General features: G+C 34.2%; 1 protein-coding gene across 3 annotated transcripts in view; it reads right to left on the reverse strand.

Annotated features, from left to right (window-relative positions):
* Window positions 1-24725, reverse strand: part of LOC149796144 (ectopic P granules protein 5 homolog) — a 262648-nt gene that overhangs the window by 216702 nt on the left and 21221 nt on the right. For all 3 annotated transcript variants that reach the window (XM_089966059.1, XM_089966057.1, XM_089966058.1), the window contains exons 5-7: window positions 24160-24320; window positions 20993-21075; window positions 14939-15078 (exon numbers count right to left, since the gene is read on the reverse strand). In XM_089966059.1, the coding sequence (XP_089822185.1) occupies window positions 14939-15078; window positions 20993-21075; window positions 24160-24320 (384 nt within the window). The remainder of the gene's footprint in view (window positions 1-14938; window positions 15079-20992; window positions 21076-24159; window positions 24321-24725) is intronic.

Below are 24725 nucleotides of genomic sequence, written 5' to 3' on the forward strand. Positions count from 1 at the left end.
GCAAACACAGAGGCGAGATTCTGACAATGGAACCAAACAGCTAATGCATGTAATGTGCAATAATTGTAGTCAAAGTTATCATAATAGCCATTTCCTATATCTGTGGTAAGTATGAGCGGATAGTAAAGGGTGGAGAGCAAAAGTAACCTTAAAGAATCGTTATTAATAAATGCAGAAAGTGAACATAAAAGGGAGCTTTCTGTATGTGAGCAAAATAATAGTCCTTTTAATGTGCAATAATTATTTATATTGAAAGTGATTACAAGCAAAAGACAGCATTGCAATTATGTGTAAAACTTTTGGGGTATATATATATATATATATATATATATATATATATATATATATATATATATATATATATACACACACAGTGGAGCCTCATTAATCCGGACACATTCGTTCCCAGCGAATATGTCCGGATTAACGAGTTTTCCGGATAATTGAATCATGCACATTTTTTATTTTACGATATCATCACACCATATATGTGTACATGTATATGCTAGCTTTAAATGTAATGTACTGTATATTCAATAATGGTTGAAATAAATTAATGAATACGTCTATTAATTTGTGTTTATTTCACATTATTATAACATGTGCTTGTACGTACATATGCAGTAAATAGAAGTTTAGACAATTAACACATCGAACACATCACACTATGTTTATGTACATGTATGTACTGTACATACATTTATTATGTCAATTTTCTGAAGAAGTTGGTAACCTTTGTTTGCCTGGATTCTTTGAAGCCCTATACTGTCCACAGCTTAAAAATGTCAACTGTATTTGCACAGCAAACAATAAACTGTGATTGTTACATACAATTGGTAAACAACAAAGAGGCTTAATGACACTTTTAATTTATTTACCATATGTCAAAAAGCGTGGACGATTTGATCCCAGTGTGTTTATTTAATTATTAACACCCCCGTCGGTGACTAGCTAAAACAGACATTGTTTATACAAGCACTGGTTACAATATGGTCACGCTACTTAGTTATTGATAGTGGCCATAGATTCTCAAGGGCTTCACTACTGTGTTTTATGTATTATTCTTCTGATTGTATTTTCACATATGATTTTTCGAATTTTCTTATTTTTGGACAGATTATTTCCAGATTATCGAGACAAGTTTTAATGTAATTTTACACTTTGGTCCCTGATTTTGATTTCCAGATCTGGAACACGGATTTCTTGATTAACAGAGCAAATTAACATTTAGGAATTCTGTTCCCGTTGAATTATGTCCGGATAGCGAGGTTTCCGGATAAACGGAGTCCAGATTAACGAAGCTCCACTCTGTATATATATATATATATATATATATATATATATATATATATATATATATATATATATATATATATGTTGAGTTTCAAAATAATAAATACCCTGAAATCAAACATTCAAAAAGAAGGCAACTATGATAATATTTTCAACCCTGAAAGGAAGAAATACTATAGGCTTCAAGGGATTTAATTATAGGTTTGATAAGCATGCAATTAATCTAAGCATTTATTTTCATTCTCTCATTTATGGTTGTCGGGGAGGAGTGAAAACAAACAACAAATACAGAAACGTCACAGAGATCACACAAATCCTCCTTCACCTAAAGAGATCAAAATAAGAAACATCAAAAGTCAGCATAAAGAAAACACAGCCGCAACAACTGAATCCATCCCTCAGCTTTATCAAGAAGCCACTGCTCAACTGACCAGCAATTCAAGTGCTGCTGCAGTGACGCCATCTTTGTGATCTTTTGAGTCATTGTTGTACAGAAAGCACCGATGTCTGCTAACTCCATTGTGGCAACAGTTGCTGCACTGGAAATACCTGAATGCTTCAGAATAAGGGAGGGAGGTAAAAATTTCTTTATGCATATCTCAAATGACAACAGCATCTTTATTTTTTGCATTCCATCAAGGCTACAAAATTTGAGCTAAGCTGATACAATAACTATGGATGGGACTTTTGATTGCATTCCAGTTCTATGTACTCAGCATTTTATGATTTGTGGATTTTATCATGATAAACTTTTGCCTTTGGTATATTGCTTGATGTTGTCAAAAAGCAGAACAGTTTACAAAGAAGTTTTCCAGGTGATAAAAAGCAATTACCAATGGAAAGGACTGGTGTTTGATCCATGCCACAAGAGCTGTAATTCCCAAATGTGCATCATCAAGGATGATACTTCCATAACATGCATGCAATTTGGAGAAAGGACCAACACATGTGGTTGACACATTGCACATTTCTGACAAAGATATCAAAAAGCAAACATGCATGTTGACGACACTTTGTTTTGCACAGCCCTTCTGATTCAAAGTATCACAGACCAGCTCAAAAGCTCTTCATCTATAGTTCTTCAACCACTATTCCAGTACTTTGAACAAGAATAGATTGGGAATACTTCTGTTAAAATGTGGAATGCATGTGATGTTGACATTCATATCAATAACGACTGTGAAGTCTGATGCAATTGTTTCAACAGAATTGTTAACAAACACAAAATATTTGGCACCTTCTTCAGTTCATTAAAAACAAGGAATCATCCATGAAAGTAACTCTACAACAAATTTTAGCTGGTCAGCAAAGAAAATCTGCTAAGAAGTATAAGAAGAACTCTTTGCCAACAATACCAAAGTGGAGATATTGACATTATAGCCTTGATTTGTGGGATTTCACAGAATATTTGCCTATAACAAGCAATAACTTAAAATTGCTCGATGTATTTTGTCACGTGATAACTTTATTTCTTCATTATTTGTAATTGATTAAAAAAATTTATTGTAAATATTGGCTTGATTTTCCAAAATCTATGTAATATTGTAAAAGATTAATTTCTTTATATCATCTACAAAATTCATTGCTATTAAGTATAAATACTTAAGTTTCATTTAATTAAGTCTAAATTTTATATTATTTCACTCTTTCTGTTTAACTTCTAAATTTTTTCTTACTGCCTTCTTTTTCACTTCTAATTATTTAATTTCACTTTTTTCAATACATTTTTTTTATTAATCATCCATCTGCCTGCTATATAAATGATAACCAGCAGAAATGCCAAATGTGGAAATGCCTGATGCAGCAATGCCTAATGAAGCAATCTAGTTTAAAATTATCCTATTAATATCAAAAGACTAGATAAAGTAGAGGTGCACAACCTTTTTCGAGCAAGGGCCAGATTGCATTTTCTAAGACCACTCGAGGGCCACAAACATGACGCTACATGTTCTATACAAAAGTGACTTGGTAAACAAAACAAACATTAATAAATGAGTTAGACTTAAGCTCCGTGTCAGGTTGGTATAGGTCACAAATTTGTTAGTAGCCCAACAGATTTCTAATTTCTTCAATATAATTACTGTTCACGTCAGAAATAAACTACTGAAAATTCAAAAGAGCATTAGATTCTATTATTACAGAGTGCACTACATGGCAAATTCCGAGATATGCATGCTTCCCTGTCAGTACAGCAAAGTGCTGACTATGATCTGGGTAAGGAATACATCTAAAAAGGTTATAAGTTAGTCCCTGAGGCTTATTGGCAAAAATTCAGGAACTATAAAAAAGAAGCTGGACAAACTCATGTCGAATTTGCAAGAGAAAAAGAGCAGTTATTTGATAGATACTGCCTAGCCAATCAAGTTGATCAATATTATGAAAATCTAAAACAACTTGTATTACTTGAAGAGTTCAAGAATTGCATCCATTGTGACATTAAGACTTATCTTGATGAGTGAAACCTTGGAAAATGCTGCTCATACTACTGACGAGTATTCCTTAGCTCAAAAAGTTTCTTTTGTAAGCAAGTCTTCCACTCTCAGCAGTCTTCTGGTAAAAAGGTATTTCAACTTAATATGAGCTCTTCAAAATTTCAATCTGGCGCAATGTTTAGAAATCAAGTTTCTGATAAGACTGATCAGAATTCCTTATAATAATAATAATAATAATAATAATAATAATAATAATAATAATGAGGACTTTGTATAGCATCTAATCTTTAGAAGCTCTAAGTGCTTTACAACATTAGACAACACCTATAAGATAAAAAACATATACATGTATAATGATAAAATTACAAACACAAACACCATGAAATTAGAAAACAGAGAAAAAAACATGCTGGGAATATTTAAGGTAGGAAACATTATTAGGTCTTTAAGTTTGTTCTTCCAGTCAAAAAAAGTGAGTTTTGATAGCACTCTTGAATGGGATCACTGTGTATTTGAGTAAGTTCAGTGGGCAATTCATTCCACGTTGCTGGGCCCTGTATGGAAAAGAACGCTGTCCATATGACTTTTTTTTCAAAGTGGGAATAATGAGTATACAATTGTCAGAAGAGGAGCATAAGTATCTTGCTGGTGTGTACACATGGGTGAGGTCAGATAGGTATGTTGGACTAAAGTCCATCAGTGAAACATAGCACAGAGAACAAATTTTGTTTTGATTCTGGATCGAATGGATAGCCAGTGTAGGGTACAGAGCAGCAGGGAGGTGTGCTCTGATCGTGGTACTCTAAGTATGATCTGAGCAGCTGTGTTTTGAACTTTTTGAAGTTTTTGGAGTAGATATTGAGATGAACCAGAGAGAAGTGAGTTACAATAGTCAGGTCTTGAAAGTACTAATGAACATACAAGTGTTTTAGTGGCATCAACTGAAAGATATTTGCAAATGGAGCTGATGCGTCTCAGATCAAGATATGCAGTCTTGCATATGTTCATGACATGTTGGTGCAATGTGAGAGTACTGTCCAGAGTAACAGCTAGGATTCATACTGATTGTGTGAATTTAATGTTGGTGTTGCTGATATTTATTGTTTGAGGTAAAGGATGTGAATAAGAAAGTCTTTGTGTTGTAATCAGAATGGCCTCAGTTTTATCATCATTCATCTGCAGCTTATTACATGTCATCCATGATTTCACATCAGAAATGCACCTCTCTACACCTTGGATGGTAGCATCAACTTCAGTTGGGTGGCTAGATTTGTATATTTGGGTGTTGTCAGTGCACAATTGGTGAGACACTGGATGATGATCTATGACACTTGAGAGCAGCCGAGTGTATAGAATGAAGAGAACAGGTCCAAGAAAAGACCCATGTGGAACACCACGACATAGATCAACTGGGCTGGAGTGTATTCCGTTTGCAGACACAATTTGTGTCCTGTTGACCAAGTAGGACTTGAACCACAGTAAGGCTGTATCATGAATGCCAAATACATGCTGGAGATGGCAGAGATCTCGATAGGATTTTAAAACTAGGAGCATAGGACTCCTATTTTGGTAAAAATAGGAGTCCCACCATCAAAAGTTGCAGTCCCTTCTTTCCTACAGAATCAACACAGACGTGAGTGCATCTATTTTTAGATGGAGAGGTTTACGTAATGTAATCACACACTATAATATAGCTTCATCACAACAGTCCACTGACAGGATCGCAAACTTATGGTTTATGTATTTGTATACGTACTTGTAGTAATTTCAGGCAAATAAATAGTATCTGATTTCCAGTCTTTTCTCGTATTTTCGCAAATACGTGTAAAGTCACAAAACAGCTTAGACTTTAAAGCACATCTTGTGGATTCCACAACATAGCATTGTTCCATACGTTTCTGACCTACAAAATTTGCATTTTAAAGTTAAATCTTTAATAAAATAATACCTAGGCTTTGGTTTCAATTTCAATGATTTGTATTTTTTTCTTCTGAATATATCTGCTCCATGATTTAAGAAAACAGACGATCTAATAAACTGGTACATCACAAACTTAGCGAAGTCCGCCATTATTTCCCATTAGGCCTATTGGTTCACTTATAGTTTCAAACTAATTTTATGATGAAATAGTGTAAAAGAGGCAGTTAATATATATCCAGATCACCTATTCTGATCTTAAAACACAAGTGTGTATGTCTTATCATCAAAGGATAGCATGCAGCAGGAAATTGATAGTTGCTACCTTACTCGGAAAAGGTTTAATGGTCAATCAGCTATCAAAACATAATGCTTGTGAATGGGCAGGAGTTTGTTTGTCAATGTAATTGATATAAAAACTAGGCCCAGCTACTGATGCCTTGATGAATACATTTCACTACAACACTAGAACTGACCGGACTAACGTGAGGGGCATTTAAAAAAAAAAATGGTATGGTCAGTCAATGTACCGCTTAAATAATCACAGGGCGAAGTTGTTTTCGCTTTCCTAACAGAAGAAGGCAAAGTTTAAGTTTACGTTTGCCGGCAACTTGTCACCCACTTACGAATGGCATTTTGTCTAAGTCTCAACATGTCTTGATTCTGAGGTCACGTGCACTGCTTATTCTGCTACATTCAGAAATGAACACAATAATGAAAGCTAAAGTTGTTTATTTGATGTACTTTTATAAATGACCACACATACATCTCTGGGTCTTTCTGCCTCTGAATTCAGTCACTGTAAATATCAGTGCATTTTCCCACCCAGCCGATAGTCAAAGATTTTGAACTTACTGCCCAGCTATTGCATCATGTTCTTTTTTATGTACTCTTATAAAATGGCAACATGTATGTATCAAGTGGTCTTTCAGTCACTGAATTCTGTCATTGTAAATATCAGCACAGCTAACTATCAACACATTTTCCCACAAAGCAGGTGGCTGAAGCAGGACTGGCAAGTCTTTGAATTTTGCCACACACCTATTACATGCATATGGAGGACTCCTGCCTCAGTGATTTTCTGCGTCCCAGATCAAATATTGGCATCCAAATATGCATAATTAAGCGTTTCCGAGATCTCTGGATGGTGAAGTAATATATCATGGTCAAATGCTGCAGACAAATCAAGGAGGGTGAGAACTCTAATCTTTCCACCATCCAAAGCAGAGAGAATGTCATTAACTACTTTCAGAAGAGTAGTTTCAGTACTGTGGCAAGGGCAATATCCAGATTGTACATTGCTAAAAAGACTGTTTGAATTCAGATGAGATACAAGCTGGGATTGAACAACCTTTTCTAAGATTTTTGATATGAATGGGAGATTAGAAACTGGGCAGTAGTTCTTTAAATCATTATGGTCTAGTGTTGGTTTCTTCAGCAGAGGCTTTACAATGGCAGTTTTGAAAAATGATGGGAATTTCCCGGATGAGACAGCGGTATTAATAACATCAGTTAGTGAAGGCAATACTGGATCTAAGCACAGGTATTGGTCAGGTTTTTCATGAGGTCACTTTCACTCATTGTTTGGATCAATCAAAGGGTATTGATCACAGTGATCCTCTTTTAACTACTCATTCTCTTTATTCTAATCAGGTTGCAAACGACAATCACTTTTTGTCAGATGGGGAAAAGATCTTGTTATCTGTTTGTTTCAAAAGGCCATTAGTGAAACTGAAGCCACAGAAGTACCTGTTTTTTTATTTCATTAAAATTGGGATTCTTATCAGATTCACCTGAGGTACCTACTGGTGATGAGTGGTCAGTGAACTATCAAATGTAGTTCCAAAATCATACAGACTGGAAATTCTTAATCCGGCCCATGAAACTCCTTTGGCTTGTCATTTAGGGATTAAAAAGGCTTATCACAAGATCTTGAATCACTTCTCTTGGACAAAAATCAAAAGTGATGTTTGTAAATACTGCAGATCTTTTCATACTTGTCAAATGGTAGGAAAATCCAATCAGAAGATACCTAAGGCTCATCTGCAACCTATTCCTGCCTCTGACTAACCATTTAGCAGAATATTGGTAGATTGTGTTGGTCCCTTACCTAAGACCAAGTCAGGTTACCCATACTTGTTGACCACAATGTGTGTGTCAACAATATTCCCAGAGTCAATTCCTTGCTCATTCTTTGAGATTTTCTTCAGTTTAGGTATTACTGCCCTTACAAAGTTAAGAAGAAAATGAATGAGTTAAATTATAATGATAGTACTCCTGGGATGTAAATAAATTAAAGGAGTACCAGTATGTTGAGAGAGTTAGCCAGGTTAATCATGCAATTAATTTAGTTGTACCTGTCCCACTCAGTGAGGATTTAAGAGAAGCAATGCAATCAAACTCTACTGATTTTGGAGTAACAAATCTTCGGAATTCAGAAATTACGAATAATGTGGACCAGAACCTTTCACATCTGCAACAACAAGAAAGGAATGAACTTAAACAGTTATTACTTGAATATGAGCACTTATTTCCAGATGTTCCTACGAGAATAAAGAAAATCTACCATGACAATGAAATTAAATTCCACACCTGTGAAACAACACCTGTACAAGATGAACCCTCTCAAACAGGAATACTTGAAAAAAGAAATTCAGTATTTGCTGGAGAATGATTTCATAGAGCCAAGTAAAAGTAACTAGAGTTCACCATGCATACTTGTTCCGAAACCAGATAATACTTTCTGCATGTGCACTGATTATAGAAAGGTGAACAGTGTGACTAAAACAGATTCATTTCCATTACCAAGAATCCATGACTGCATTGATAAAATTAGAAATGCAAAGTATGTCCCCAAATTTGACCTTCTGAAAGGATTTTGGCAAATTTTTCTGATAGAAAGAGCAAAGGAAATTTTGGCATTCATGACTCCAGATGGACTTTATCAATGTAAAGTTATGCCATTGGGGATAAAAGGTTCGCCAAGAATGTTTCAACATTTAATGAACATGATTACATGTGGTCTAGATAATGGTGATGCTTACATCGATGATGTCATCATCTACAACAACACCTGGAAAGAACATTTAGTGACAATTAGGAAATACCTTGATAGACTCCCTGATGCAAGTTTGACAATTAATTTATCCAAAAGTGAGTTGCCATGCTTGTGTAACATTTCTATGACATATATCGTGGGAAATGGACAAGTTAAACCTATAGATGGTAAGGTCAAGTCTATCTCAGAATTCCCTGTGTCCATCAGTAAAAAGCATCTGATGTAATTTTTGGGTATGGCTGGATACTATTGGAAATTTTGTTCCAATTTTTCCATAATTGCTGAACCCCTGACAAATTTATTGAGCAAGAAAACCAAGTTTCTTTGGTCTGAAAAATGTCAGGAGGTTTTTTATAAGTTATAGGCCATACTCAAGAGTGCACCAGTTCTTACAGCTCCAAACTTCAGCCAATCATTTAAACTGTCTCTTGATGCAAGTGATGTTGGGGTTTGGAGCAGTACTGATTCAAGAAGATGAAAATGGTGTTGATCATCCAGTGTGCTATTTTTCTAAAATATTAAATAAGCACCAACAAATTATTCCACAATTGAAAAGGAATGTTTGGCTTTGATACTGGCATTACAAAATTTCAAAGCTTACATTAGTTCAGCTCCTTCTCTGATTATTGTGTTTAGTGATCTCAACCCCCTTACTTTCATTGGCAAGATGAAAAACAAAATTCAGAGATTATTAAGATAGAGTTTGTTGTTGCAGGCATACAATACTGACATCAAGCACATCAACGAAAAAGACAATTCAATATTGTGTGCACTTTCACGTGTATAGAAATATATTGTTTCATGAATACTTTGTGTCATTCATAAGATTTCACTGTATGTTTTTTTTATTACCACATGTATATTTGACCTATAGTAAAAAGAAAGTTTTATTGTATAAGAGTTATGTATATTTCATTTAATTGTTTGTCTGTTAGTTTTAAACTTTTCTATTTCATTACATGTTATTGTAATGTAACATTGTTCGCTGGATCTGACCTTGTCCAAAACTGAGTTCATTTCTGCTTGGCCTGATTGTATTTTTCTTATTTTTTTATATATATTTTATTTATGTAAACAACTAATAACAGTTTCATTATTCTCTATGTTGTATGAGCTTATTATCAGGATTATTATTCAGGTAAACAAAGAAGGAATAAATATGTTGATCAAGGCCAGGGTTTTGGAGATTCCTAAGTGAATTTTGTAGGCTATTGTGTTGTAATAAACAAGGCTCATCAGATCATTCTAGAAGGTTATTTTCCATTAGGTAATGGTTGTTTTAAAAAAAATGATAACTGTGACCTGAGGACAAGCAGAGAACTATATTATTTTGTGAATGTGAGGGTTTTACCAGTCATGCTTTAACATCTAGCACTTTAAGTTGTATTATGTTGTGACCAGTTTGGGCTGAATTTTATTTTCTTCAAATTATTGAATTCAAGTGATTATTTTCTCTTGAAATACAAAAGTGCTCCGACAAAATTCCTAAATAAAGATATTCATTGGAATTTATAATAAACCTGGAATAATATTTCTCTGATTCAACAAGAGACTGTTGACACATCAGTACTTCGCAGGCTATAACATACATGTCATTGACTTCAGTTTTGGATCTCTTCGGGACTTGAGCTGAGTTTTATTCAGGACTTTTTATTACTAGGACTTGTGCCTTTAATTCTTAGATTATTTCTGGATTTAATTCGCAATACCACAAGTTATTGTTTTTCTTTTCTTTCTCTTTGCATTCACAGGGAAATAAATTATTTGTTAAATTTTACAAAGCTTGTTGTCTTAACTCTTTTCTGTTACTTATTTTAAGAGCATCAATGATAACAAGTGAAACTCACTGCTTTACTGCCAGACAAGGTTTAGCATCCCCGATAGATTTACATGACAACTGTCCACCTAAAGATTGGGCAGTGGACAACTGCAATTTTGAATAAGCAATAACTGACTGACAGTTAGAGGTAAGTACATAAGGAAGGTAGGTAGGTATAAAATTCAATGATAAATCAAATTAATACCAGTTATAAAGAACAATATTGGTTATATATTGCCAATTAAAATTTAAGTTCCTAAAACATATAAATAAAAATGTGCAAAGACAGGAAGATAAACCCTCCCAAATAAATGAAAACATGAAGTCCTACAAGATATAAAATAAATAGTAAAGATGTTAAAATTATTTAAAAGGTATAAATGTAGCAACAGTAGTAGTTGTATTTAATACATATATAATAATACAAAATAACACATTCTACAAATGATGTACTCATTACACAAGTGAAACATGACATGTTGATTAAACCTAGAAATAGCTATGAAGCCTTTATTGGGGTTTATTTCCAATGAGGTCCTTGCTGTGGTTCAATATTTAAGTGGCACAGACTTTAAGAACGACATATAAAACAAGAGTACCTCGAAGGTTTTAGTGCTCTTCTGACTGAAAAGCAAGATAATACCATCCCTTCTGTTAAACAGCTGAGTGTTGAAGCCATCTGAAATTTCTGAGCAATAACAAGATTTTTGAATTTGTCACTGTGGTAGCCATTTTGGATGTAAGATTGGCACCATTTTCATTAATGACCAACTAGACATCATTAGAAGTCTTTTGTGAAAAACCTATGTGAAGATGACAATACTATTAGGAGTAGTAGTGATATGATTTTCTAGATGGCTACCATGGTAGCCATGTTTAATGTCAGATTGGCATCATTTTCATTAAGGCCCAACCAGACAACATAAATCTTCTGGTGTAAACCCAAAGTTGATATAACTTTCCTTTCAGAGGAGCAGTGATAACAAGATTTTGAAGATGGCTGCCACACTGGTCGTGTAGGATGTCAGATGGACACCATTTTAATTTAGGGCCACATTGACGTAGAAAAAAGTCTTTATTGAAAACCCCATCTTTATATGATCATTCAAGTGAAGTAGTCTTATGTCACTTGTTTAGGTTTGAACAAACAGTAACACAAAAAAGAGTGAAAACAACAAGCTTTTAAAAAATACAATAATTTATTTCCGTGGAAAAATTCTGTAAAAATAAAAAAATATGAACTTACAGTTTTATAGAATCAAATCCAAAAATGATCAAAAAATAATCTGAGAATAAAATTTTTAGTAGTCCTAATAACAAAATGTTCTATTGATTTCACGATCGAATCCCGACGAAGTATCCAAGATGGAAGATGATGACATATGCTACAATCTGTAGTGTTGAAGTCTACAGTTCCTTGAAGAAATACAAATTACCTTTCAGAATCCAAGTAATTTCAATTAGCTCAAAACCAAGTAATTTGCAATAACTCCAAACAGCACAACATACAATTAACAGTTTAACAACCCAACTTCTACTGAGATTAATTCTCCAAACATGGGTTATATGGGCTTTCTAAAACATAAACAAGGGTCACGTGATCATCTTCTGGAAGTTTATAGAAGCAAATACTTGTTACAAATCACATTTACCCAGCAGTACCCTGGCAAAAACCAATCATTTTTACCCTAAGAAATAATATTTTAAAAAATTGTTTATATCTTTAAGACAAGGTCCCATCATGACCTTGGAAACAACCAATCATTTTAAAATAAAATAGAACTTTTTTACGAAGGTTGCTACAAATTCTGAAACAAGGTCAGGATTTAGATCAACGCCTGGTGTTTATAAACTAACAGTCAAGGTCAAACTATTTTCTAAAAAAAAGTATCATCTCTAGTGAATAAATTTACATTACAAAATCATGTAATGAAAAATAAAACTGACAAACAACTAAATTGAAATAAATATATATTAAATCAGATATAATTCAATCAAATATACATAACAGTAGCAATAACAAGATTTTCAAATAGTAGGAAAACCCAAAGTGGCAGCCATATTAACAGAAAAAGTGCTTCTAGATATAAGGTCAAATCAAATACTATGCATGGAATTCATTCATAATCATACTCAACCAAGATCTCAATTGGATGTCCTGTTTACCAAGTTTGATCAGTCTCTAGAGTGGAAAAAAATTACCATTTCAGATACAAAATCACATCATAAACATATTCATAGGTCTTGCTCCTAACAAAAATCATTCAACATCTTGATGACATTATCCTATTTACCAAGTCTGATTTAACTTGGGTCATAAATAGTCTCTCAAGTGGCAAGAAGCTCAGCCAATCAAATACAAGACCATCTCATTAATATGCACAGATCTTCTTCATATTAAAAATACTTAATATATATATCTTATGAAATAAACGAAAATCTAATCAGAATCATATCTTCAAGAGAGGCAATAACCTCATCCAATCAGATGCATGATCGCTTGATTAATATGCACGAGTTCTGCTCATTACAGAAATTGTCCAAGATCTTAATGTTAAAAGCATAAATTCCAAGTTCAGGAAAAAAATGGTTTCACATATATGGCTTCCAAAGCACTAACAAGTTCAGCCAATCAGATGGAAGATTGCATCCTTAATATGCATGGATCTTGCTCAGTCCAGAAGCCATTAGAGTTCTAACCCAGATTAAAAGTCTGATCAAAACTGGATTAGAAAGATTTCCAGAGTGGCAACAATTTCAGCCAATCAGATGCAATATAACCTCATTAATATGCATGCATGCATGTATGTATGTATATATATATATATATATATATATATATATATATATATATATATATATATATATATATATATATATATTGTGTGAATACTATTCATGATTCAAATCCTCCAAGATCTTGATGATATAAGCATATATTCCACATTTCATCAAAATCAGATCCAAATACCACCTCCAGAGTGGTAACAGGCCAATCAGGTCTAAGATCAGCTCATTAATATGCAGTGATCTCACTCATTTTTAAACTAGAAAAATATTTTGATGATGCAAACCCATAATCCAAGTATGACTGAAATCAGAAAAGAAATGAACTCCCCAACAGTAAGAAGTAACTGCTGATGGATCCACAATGCAGCTTTATGATTCAAGATTGATGGCCACATCTAAGCATACTTGGCCTTATGGCCAAGTGAGTTAAAAAGGAAATGATATTGATATGTCTTGTGCTTAAATTAGAATCAGTATTGGTTTTTTGTCAAGAAATAAATGCAATAACCTTTCTAAAGCAGTTCATATACAGTGAAGATTTGTTTATTCTGTTAGAACATAAGAGTTCCCCAGGCAAATTTCCAATTACTATATAGTACCAAGGTTTTATTATAATATTCCTTTCTTACAAAGTTTATTTGCTTACAGTGTTTGATTTGAGAGGTCCATCAGAGAAAATGAGCTCAATTATGTTTTTATCACCAGATGTACCAAAACCAGGTAAACAATGGTAGTCATTTAAATGACAAAGGCAAACTGTTTTTTTAAGGCAGGGTTTATTGAGCAAAGAGATGTCATTACCAGTAGCAATAATGATCAAAATTATGTTCCCCTTGCTGTGATGGGTCTGGTGATGAGAATGTTGATTTCTTTGATTATGTTATTGTCAAATCTACAATATTAATAATTGAAGATACTGTTTGTAAATTAATGATCGCCAGGAAGCAAATGATTTTTTGGGGTACTCAAGTGGAAAGGATGATGATGATTTTGTACCAGCTGTTGAACCCGGAGCATCTAAGTTCTAGACAGTGTACTGACATGCTTGATATTTTTTATGAGCATCTGCATGTTACTAAGAAACATATTTTTGTATAAATCTCAGATTAATTATTAAAACTGACAATTTCTTTCTGGCTGGTACATACTTACTGACACTTTCAACTGATGTTTACTACATGTATGTCCAATATCATCAATATGCATATCAACATAAATATTTTGAAAAATAAACTAACAATTTGGACATAACGTTATAAAATCCAAGTCCCCTGTGAAATGCAATCTTTACTGTAATAGGATATGACCTTTATTTTGTGTACTCTGCATGGACATACTCCAGATTCTAATAATTGCAAAAATTTTCATAGAAAAAGGTATGGTATTAATGTACTCACCGAATGGACCTCTGTGACAAACTGAATTATCCTCAAAATACTCTAGTTATTCTAACTGTTTAAACATGTGCAATGTTTAATGTTAATTAACCTAAAAAAGACTTTCATTGTTAGTCTTGGCCATATTTTGTGTGTAAGTTTAAATTTAAATCATTCAATGAATCAGAACATAATTAATTTCGTGTTTATGATCACAGAAAATTAGCAAAACAATGTAGAAAACAAAACTTACTAGTCTCTCAGTCCAACTCTGTAGGTTACTGACAAATTCTTCATCATCAGCAGGACGTCTATGAAAGGCAAATACCACAGATATACAATCCCTCAGCTTCCTCACCTGATGGCCAGTGTCAGCTGAATGTCCATCTAGTACTGACATTGAAAAATACACAAAAAACTATATACATGTTTTGTTCCAAGTTGGTGGAAAGAATGAGTGTGATATGACATTAGGATACTCAGCCTGAAGAGTTATATACCACAATAGGATATGTCTGAAAGCCCTGACATATGTGTGCAATATATCAAACCAGTTTGAAATGACAACAGAACATGTCTCAGCTTGAAAGCATTAATGTTTGATATGGCATTAGGATATGTTTCAGCCTAAATGCCCTGATATATTCCAACACGATATCAAACTAGTCTGATATGACATTAGGACATGTCTCAGCTTGAAGGCCTTAATGTTTGATATGGCATTAGGATATGTCTCAGCCTGAAGGTCTTAATGTTTTATACCACACTAAATTATGTCTCAGCCTGAAGGCCCTGATGTATTCATACACCATATAAAACCAGCTTGATATGACACTAGGATATGTCTCAGCCTGAAAGTCCTGATATATTTATACCCTATATAAAATAATTACATATAGCATTAGGATATATCTCATGCTGAAGACCCTGACATATTTATACACTATATCAAACCAGCTTGAAAAGACATTAAGCTATATCTCAGCTTGAAGGCCTTAATGTTTGATATGCCATTAGGATATGTCTCATCCTGAAGGTGCTCATCTATTGTTACAACTCTATGGTCATAAACTAAGTAAAAGAAAGAAACAAAACCAACAAGTTTTGTAAAGCTTAACAAATAGTTTAATTATTAAAGTTATAAATGAAAATGAGAGAGGAACCTAAAGTATTATGAAGTGAATCCTAAATAATCTTAATAAAGCTTGATAAAGTCCAAAACATTGAAAAGTTCTGTATACATGTAGATGGAAATGTGCTGGTCCACCAAGAATCATGACATTATCAGGATGGCATCATCTAGAACTACTTTGAATAATTCACAACATTTCCAGAATTAATAGTGTAGTCCAAATGATGAGCACTTTTTATTTCCATTCAACAATCCAAAGAAAGGTTTCTCTTCTCAAATAATACCTAATACAACATAAAAGATGTCAGCAGACTTACAACAGGAATACAAGAAATGATGACTAAGAAATTGGAAAGAATCTGATTTTTCAGTTCCCTCCTTATATACACTTTCTATTGCAATTGTATTTCACACTATAACCCCTGTGATGGATCTTACAACTCATTTTGCCTCAAATTTTTCTATTCATGTGAGCTATCCAAACCAATGGGATAACTTCTAGATTCTTCTAGAAACATCCAAACCCCATCAGCCAATGAGAACTTAACCCAAACACATCATTAAGTCTCATTATTAAGAGTATTATTAGTAACTGTTAACACATACATCAGAATCTATTTATAGATCCTATGTAATGTTATGCTCTTAACAAACCCAGCTCATGTAGGCAAAATGAACTAAAGACGTTGTCTACAATATACAGCCATCAATAAAAATTACAAAAATTAAATAAAGTCATGTACCAAGAGTTATAAAAATTATAGATATACAAAACAGTATTCATACACCAGATCAAACAAGTTCTTTAACCCAACTAGAAACAAAACATTAATGAGGTTTTGTATTTATTACATGCCCTATCTTACACTTTTTAAATATTTTTAGCTTTATAATGTGAATTAAATTCAAAATGAATCATGATTTTAAAAAGTATGCCTGGGTGGATCTACAAATATTAATGCATGGACTTCAGAGAAAGACCTTAATAGTTCCAATCAGAAATATAGATTGAACATCTTTACTGCACACCATATCAACCACATAGATGAAATCAGTATGCAATAAAAATATCACATATCAAATTTATTATTGTTAATTGTTATCTCACGTTAAGCTTAAGATTGTTATGATATGATGTTATGACATCAACAAAATTGTGTGATAAATATTAGTTCAGCAGATGTAGATCCACCAAAAGTTTTTAAAATCTTTACTCTTCATCCTGACAAGGTTCAGAAATTAATATTTAAAAAATACTTGCATCTTTTATATTGCAGTAAAATTAATCGCAAACTGAGAAATGATTTAATATCATACTTATTCAAGAAAAATGGATGTCCTTAAATAAAATCACAAGCTTCATACATTATTACATACATTGTAAGAATCAGCTGATCATGTGAAATGCATTTGAAACAGTTTGTGAGGACTGTTCCATTTAAACATACATGGTACCTAGGGATGACAGTCTTTTTAAAAAATATCTGCCAAGGTACTCTAATTATACAAAGATGTGGTGACTACTCCACACAGGAAGTGCCTTTCCTGGGTCCAAAGAATGTTTTACTGGAACAGACCCAATACAGGTCCTGCTAACAGCAGAGATTTTTATTTTTTAAATTTTTTGCTAATATTTGATTTATCAATGTCATACTGCAGAAGTATTCCTCATTCAGTTACAGTGACTATATTTTTATTTTTAATAATAAGTGTATTACCTACAGGACTATATTTAGTCAAACACTTAAGTTTGGCTTTATAGATTGCTGTTGCTAGTGTTTATCATATTCCATCAATTAAATACAATTTGATGTAAACAAAAAAATGTATTTTGGCACAATATGGCAGTAGCAACTGGCAAATGCACCACAGGAATATGAACATGAGGGGTACTATAGCCAGAAATTATGTCATTTCACAAAGCATATGTCATGGCAAGAACACATCAAAATGAAAACATAAAGTATATCATGTAACATTACTAACAAGAACATCTCTTGCTATTGGACAGGTTACTCCTAATGTACACCAAATAATTATTTTGGCACCAACACAGTGGTTGGCTACTGGCCATCAGGTGTAGAAAAGCCAGGATTTATGTCACTACACATAAATATATGTCAAAACTACGTCACAATGACAACCAATGTCATATCATGTGACATTACCAACAGAACATCTCTTACAAGTGGACAGGTCCAAATATAACAACAGTTACATCTTTTGTAACTGGACTGGTCTAAATATAACTGATTAGTAGCAATGTTTCACTTTATCAGGATTATACTGCAACAGTTATCATATCACATGACATTACCAACTGAAATATTCCTTTGCTATTGGACAGGTCCAAATACACCAACAGGTACATCCCTTACGAGTGGTATTTTCCATATATGATTGAGCTTAGTAGCACTGTTTCACTTGCTAAGGCTTACACTATAATGATTAAACATAACAGTTGGCAGTACATTGTCGATCACATTGTAACAAAAATAAAATCTGGTGTTAACAAGGTTGGTTATCTTCAATTATTTTCAACATTATACTAGCACTGTAATATTTTCTAAGAAATGAATAATAATCACTATGTAACATGTATTTTGGAAACAGTTGCCAAATGCAATGAAAACATCAAAGAATTTTCTTTTATTGTCTTAGACTGATCGTTGTTGTAAGTATCTTAAGCAAGCACAGGAACATTTCAATGACTCTCCATCACCAGTGTGCAATACTATCCAATCCATCACCAATGTCACAGTGACACTGTCTTTTTGCATTACTATCCAATCCATCACCAATGTGGCATTGTGTCAATGTAATTTTGCAATGTTATCCAATCCATCACCAATAGTCTTTATGCATTACTATCCAATCCATCACCAATGTGGCATAGCATCAGTGTCTTTTTGCAATGCTATCCAATCCATCAAAAATGAGCCACAGTGTCACTGTCTTGTTCCAATGCTACCCAATCCATCATCAAATGTGCCTTAGCATCAATGTCTTTTTGCAATGCTATCCAATCCATCACCAATGTGCCATAACATCAATGTCTTTTTGCAATGCTATCCAATCCATCACCAGTGTGTCACAGTGTCACTGTCTTTTCACATTACTATCCAATCCATCACCAATATGCCTTAGCATCAATGTCTTTTTGCAATGCTATCCAATCCATCAACAATGTGCCACAGTGTCACTGTATTTTTGCAATACTATCCAGTCCATCACCCATGTGGCATAGTATCAATGTCTTTTTGCAATGCTAAGCAATCCATCACCAATGTGCCTTAGCATCAATGTCTTTTTGCGATGCTATCCAATCACCAATATGCCACAGTGTCACTGTCTTGTTGCAATGTTATCCAATCCATCACCAGTGTGTCACAGTGTCACTGTCTTTTCGCAGGATATTGTGTTGTAAATAAACAAGGCTCATTAGATCATTCTAGAAGGTTATTTTCCATTAGGTAATGGTTGTTTTAAAAAAAAATGATAACTGTGACCTGAGGACAAGCAGAGAACTATATTATCTTGTGACTGTGAGGGTTTTACCAGTCATGCTTTAACATCTAGCACTTTAAGTTGTATTATGTTGTGACCAGTTTGGGCTGAATTTTATTTTCTTCAAATTATTGAATTCAAGTGATTATTTTCTCTGGAAATACAAAAGTGCTCCAACAAAATTCCTAGATAAAGATATTCATTGGAATTTATAATAAACCTGAAATAATATTTCTCTGATTCAACAAGAGACTGTTGACACATCAGTACTTCGCAGGCTGTAACAGACATGTCATTGACTTCAGTTTCGGATCTCTTCGGGACTTGAGCTGAGTTTTATTCAGGACTTTTTATTACTAGGACTTGTGTCTTTAATTCTTAGATTATTTCTGGATTTAATTCGCAATACCACAAGTTACTGTTTTTCTTTTCTTTCACTTTGCATTCATAGGGAAATAAATTATTTGTTAAAGTTTACAAAACTGTCTTGTTGCAATGCTATCCAATCCATCACAAATGTGCCTTAGCATCAGTGTCTTTTTGCAATGCTATCCAATCCATCACCAATGTGCCACAGTGTCACTGTCTTGTTGCAATGTTATCCAATCCATCACCAGTGTGTCACAGTGTCACTGTCTTTTTTTGCATTACTATCCAATCAATTACCAATGTGCCTTAGCATCAATGTCTTTTTGCAATGCTATCCAATCCATCACCAATGTGCCTTAGCATCAATGTCTTTTTGCAATGCTATCCAATCCATCAACAATGTGCCACAGTGTCACTGTATTTTTGCATTACTATCCAGTCAATCACCCATGTGGCATTTTGTCAATGTCTTTTTGCAATGCTATCTAATCCATCACCAGTGTGCCTTAGCATCAATGTCTTTTTGCGATGCTATCCAATCCATCACCAATGTGCCAAAGAGTCACTGTATTTTTGCAATGCTATCCAATCACCAATATGCCACAGTGTCCCTGTCTTGTTGCAATGCTATCCAATCCATCACAAATGTGCCTTAGCATCAGTGTCTTTTTGCAATGCTATCCAATCCATCACCAATGTGCCACAGTGTCACTGTCTTGTTGCAATGCTATCCAATCCATCACCAATGTGCCACAGTGTCACTGTCTTGTTGCAATGCTATCCAATCCATCACCAATGTGCCAGTGTCACCGTATTTTTGCAATACTATCCATCACCAATGTGCCATAGAATCAATGTCTTTTTGCAATGCTATCCAATCCATTACAAATATGCCACAGTGTCACTGTCTTTTTGCATTACTATCTAATCCATCACCAGTGTGCCTTAGCATCAATGTCTTTTTGCAATGCTATCCTATCCATCACCAATGTGCCATAACATCAATGTCATTTTGCAATGCTATCCAATCCATAACCAATGTGCCACAGTGTCACTGTCTTGTTGAAATGCTATCAAATCCATCACCAACGTGTCACAGAATCAATGTCTTTTTACAATGCTATCCAATCCATCATCAATGTGCCACAGTGTCACTGTCTTGTTGAAATGCTATCCAATCCATCACCAATGTGCCCTAATATCAATGTCTTTCTTCAGTACTATCCAACTTTACATTACTTGTATTTATGCACTGACTGATCTATTGCAAAGCTGAACAGTGTTGCAAAATGTACTTACCTTGAACTGGAGCATTTCTAGGGATATCCCGCAGTGCTGGTGATGTCATGAACAAGTTGTGAATGTAAGACTCCACTTGCAGTCTAGAAATTAGACAGTTATCAAAAATGACCAAGAATGTCTGTTATAGATCCTACTCTGCTTGTTAAAAAAATTCTGACATTTATCACTGTTTCTTTGTGTAGATCAAATACCTCTAGCACCAGGATAATTTAATTCATATCTCCATTTCAAATATTGGAAGCATTAGAAACCTGATTCCTGTTCATGTTTACATTGGTTTCAAAGAGTTTACTGTTTACCTTCTTTGGGCCTTTGTGTAATCATTGGTTTTTACATTTCTAGAACATTACTTTTAACTGGCAACATGTAGCCATTACTGTGCTAAGGTGAAATTATGCACTACTATGGTAAAGCTGGATAGTGAAGTTTTATTTGATCAGGTCCCCAAATACATCTTTGGAGGTTAATAAAAAAGGCTCTTGGCATGCTAGTGTCTCTGTTTCTTAATTGAAGCTTAGTCTTTACAATTTTTGTTCTAAAGGTATCATAAGCTGACACACCACAACACAGTAGAAAACACATTGTGAGACGTATTGATGTCTATATGGGGAAATCATTCAGTTTCAGGGATTTTGATCAGTACAGAAGCTTTCAGACCTCTTTTATTTTCTTCTTCATGGCTATAGAGTGTTCAAACAATTGGGAAAACATAATGACCAAACCAGCTTAGCTGATGATGCCTTTCCACTATCCAACAAAGAAACTGTGTAAATTAGACTTAGTCAAAAATATTACAGTAAAAACTTTAATGAGACTGCACCTTCTGCCAACTAAAAGTGGTCTCTCAAGACAGGTGGTCTCTCATAAGAGGTGTGTGAAAATGGACTGGTTTCCAGGATCAATAGCATTGTTGAAGAAGAAAAAATACCCATACTCACTGTACATATATCATATCCTTCATTCATAAATCTTGTTAAATATTGCATGCATTCCTCTCAAAATAACTTTATATAATAAAGATATACATCTATCAAACAATGTGAATCATATCTATGTTTACATATCACATGACTATGTTCTTTCTTCCAGTGTCAGAATTTTCTTCTTTTCATCGGAGGATCTGCCATTGTTATTGTGTGTGTGTGTGTGTGTGTGTGATTTGGATTTTCAACGTAGCTTTAAAAAAAATTCAGTCATATCGCTATGATGTCTGCAGTGTGGCAGTATTTAATGATGTCAAGCACTGGGGGATCATGCCGCCATTGGTATTAGTGTTGACGTAATAATGACCAGATGTATTTTGGTTTTGACCAGGTTAAATGTGGAATAAATGTATATTATGTACCAATGAATGAAACCAAAAGACATAATTAACTCATCAAGAAACAATACATTTATTTTGAGACAAAGTTTAAACCATCAGCATTATAGCTTGATAAACAAAGATTGCTACCATCTGCACCTGGTTAAACAGATGGTAGCTTGGTGAAACACTGTAACATAAGAAAAAATATAAAAAAATCCAGAAATGATTCTCACTTACTAGTATTAAAGACAAAGAGCTCATTCACCCCCCCCCATGCATTATGGATTAACTGGAAAGACAAATGATGTACTCAAACCTATACTGATGCCCATTCAAAAGATTTCTCACTGGGACATTAGGACTACCGGCATTGTATGGGTTTTCACAAAGATAAAGAAAAAATACAAACCTCTAATTTGACCGTGTATGTCCATCATTACTCCCTTTGATGAAAATATGGTTAATCTTACTGGCTATTCACAGGACTTAGGCACTACAATGGCAGTTAGTGACATGTACTTTAGTCTGGTTTACTGCAGTTTACAAATGACACCAAACGATGGACTTGTAAATTTCACAAAACTGGTTGCAAGCCAATTTTTAAAAATATACCTTATTAGAATATTCTTTATATTTATGCAGTCATTGTTACAAAGGATTAAATGATGGTTAGGGATGTTTATCTTGCTATATGGTTGTTCAACTGTAGTGTTATTTAATGCACACTTTGTTTGCAGGGGCCCCAAGTGGCCAAGTGGTCTAAAGCGCTCTCCGTTATGGATCACTGCCATCTCACCTCTGTCTGCGTGTGTTCGAGTCTAGGATACGGCTAATGTGGGTATGTGAGAAAGCTTGCCAGTAGCTTCTCGTGGGTCGGCAGTTCTTCCCGGGGTTTTCCTGGGTTCTTCCTCCACCATTAATACTAGCTGCCATGCAAAGCCTATCATGTGCTGAAAAACAGCATTAAATCCCACAACAGCAAAAACAACTTTGTTTGCATACTACATGTATCCTGAGCTCTCATGTTTACAAAGGATTAAGTCAAGGTCAGTGGTGTCGATCTATTTTTTTGCGATGCGGTCATTCATAGCAGTGTCGAAATGCATATTTTGCAAAGACAACACGGTCACTGGTCAAGTTCAGCAGGTGGTCACTCATAACAAAGTGTTTATATAATAAAATCAATCCATGCATTACAATTGTAGTCGGAAATGAAAGGTGGTCGCTCATAGCAGAGGTCGCTCATAACAGTTTTTACTGCACTGCATTAAGGTGTTTATTTCACAATTTAATAGATTAAAAAAATCACGGACTGTTTGATATCAAAATCCTTGAGGTATCCTCTGACGAAAGTCTGGTTGGTCAGAATATGTGCCAGTCCAATCCTCTATTCTGCTGCTGCATGTCCGGAAAATACTGATTTTTCAGGATCTTAAATATATATATATATATAAATATACACAAAGAGAGAAAGAGAGAAAATTACAGATATACACCAAACAGAATGAAAAGTGCTATCCCTGGATTCTACAGGAGAATGCTTGATAATACAAGGCAAAAATAATATTTAGTACAAATAATACTATCATACAGGTTAGATAAATTTTCATTCATACTCTACCAAGATTTGAACCCAGGTCTGCAGGTAAACGGTACCCACTGCCTTGCCTGCATGCACCAGTTCATATACCATCTCTCTCTCTCACACACACACACACACACATCCTATGACACAGAACAGAATGAATTTATTTTGGGCATTTTGTAATCCAATTTATGAAGCTTTGTCTACAATTTTGTGAATTTAAGATTAAAAGCCCACAAAACATTTTCCTTTTTTAAAAAATCTATTTCTCACCTGGAGAGCTGGGCAGAATATGAGTGCAGGGACAAATGCTTCTCAAGATGCTCATGCATGGTTTCCAGTGTCTTCTTCAGTTCTGCGTATGCCACATAGTTCATTTCACACTTCTCGAACTTGTGTGTGCCCTGACACTTGGCCGCATCTCCACACTTACCCTGTGATACAAAGTTCATTAGGTGTGAAATTCATGAAAAAGTTTAATAATGCTTATATACCACACTCTATTATTCAACAAGTTATACAAATTTTGGTCGATAACCAGGAAATAAAATTTCATTTCAATGCTCCAGCTAAAAATTTATTACCAAGGGGAGGAGAATAGGGGGCACTTTTAGCAAAACATGCAGCTTTGTTGAAGGCTGGAGCACTTTTTGGGACAATGAGGCAGTTTTGCAATAAAAGGACTTGATGCCAATGATAAAAATGAATGTAATCTGTCTGGAGGCAAAAACCACTTTAATATGTTTATCCTACAATAAATAAATTAAAAAATACATGGAATATATAAACCAGAATGTAATAAACAATTACATAGCTCACCTCTGCATACATTTTACCAG

The sequence above is a fragment of the Sinohyriopsis cumingii genome, chromosome 7 (assembly GCF_028554795.1).
Source record: "Sinohyriopsis cumingii isolate HCF-2022 chromosome 7, ASM2855479v2, whole genome shotgun sequence".
In the NCBI taxonomy this organism is placed as follows: Eukaryota; Metazoa; Mollusca; class Bivalvia; order Unionida; family Unionidae; genus Sinohyriopsis; species Sinohyriopsis cumingii.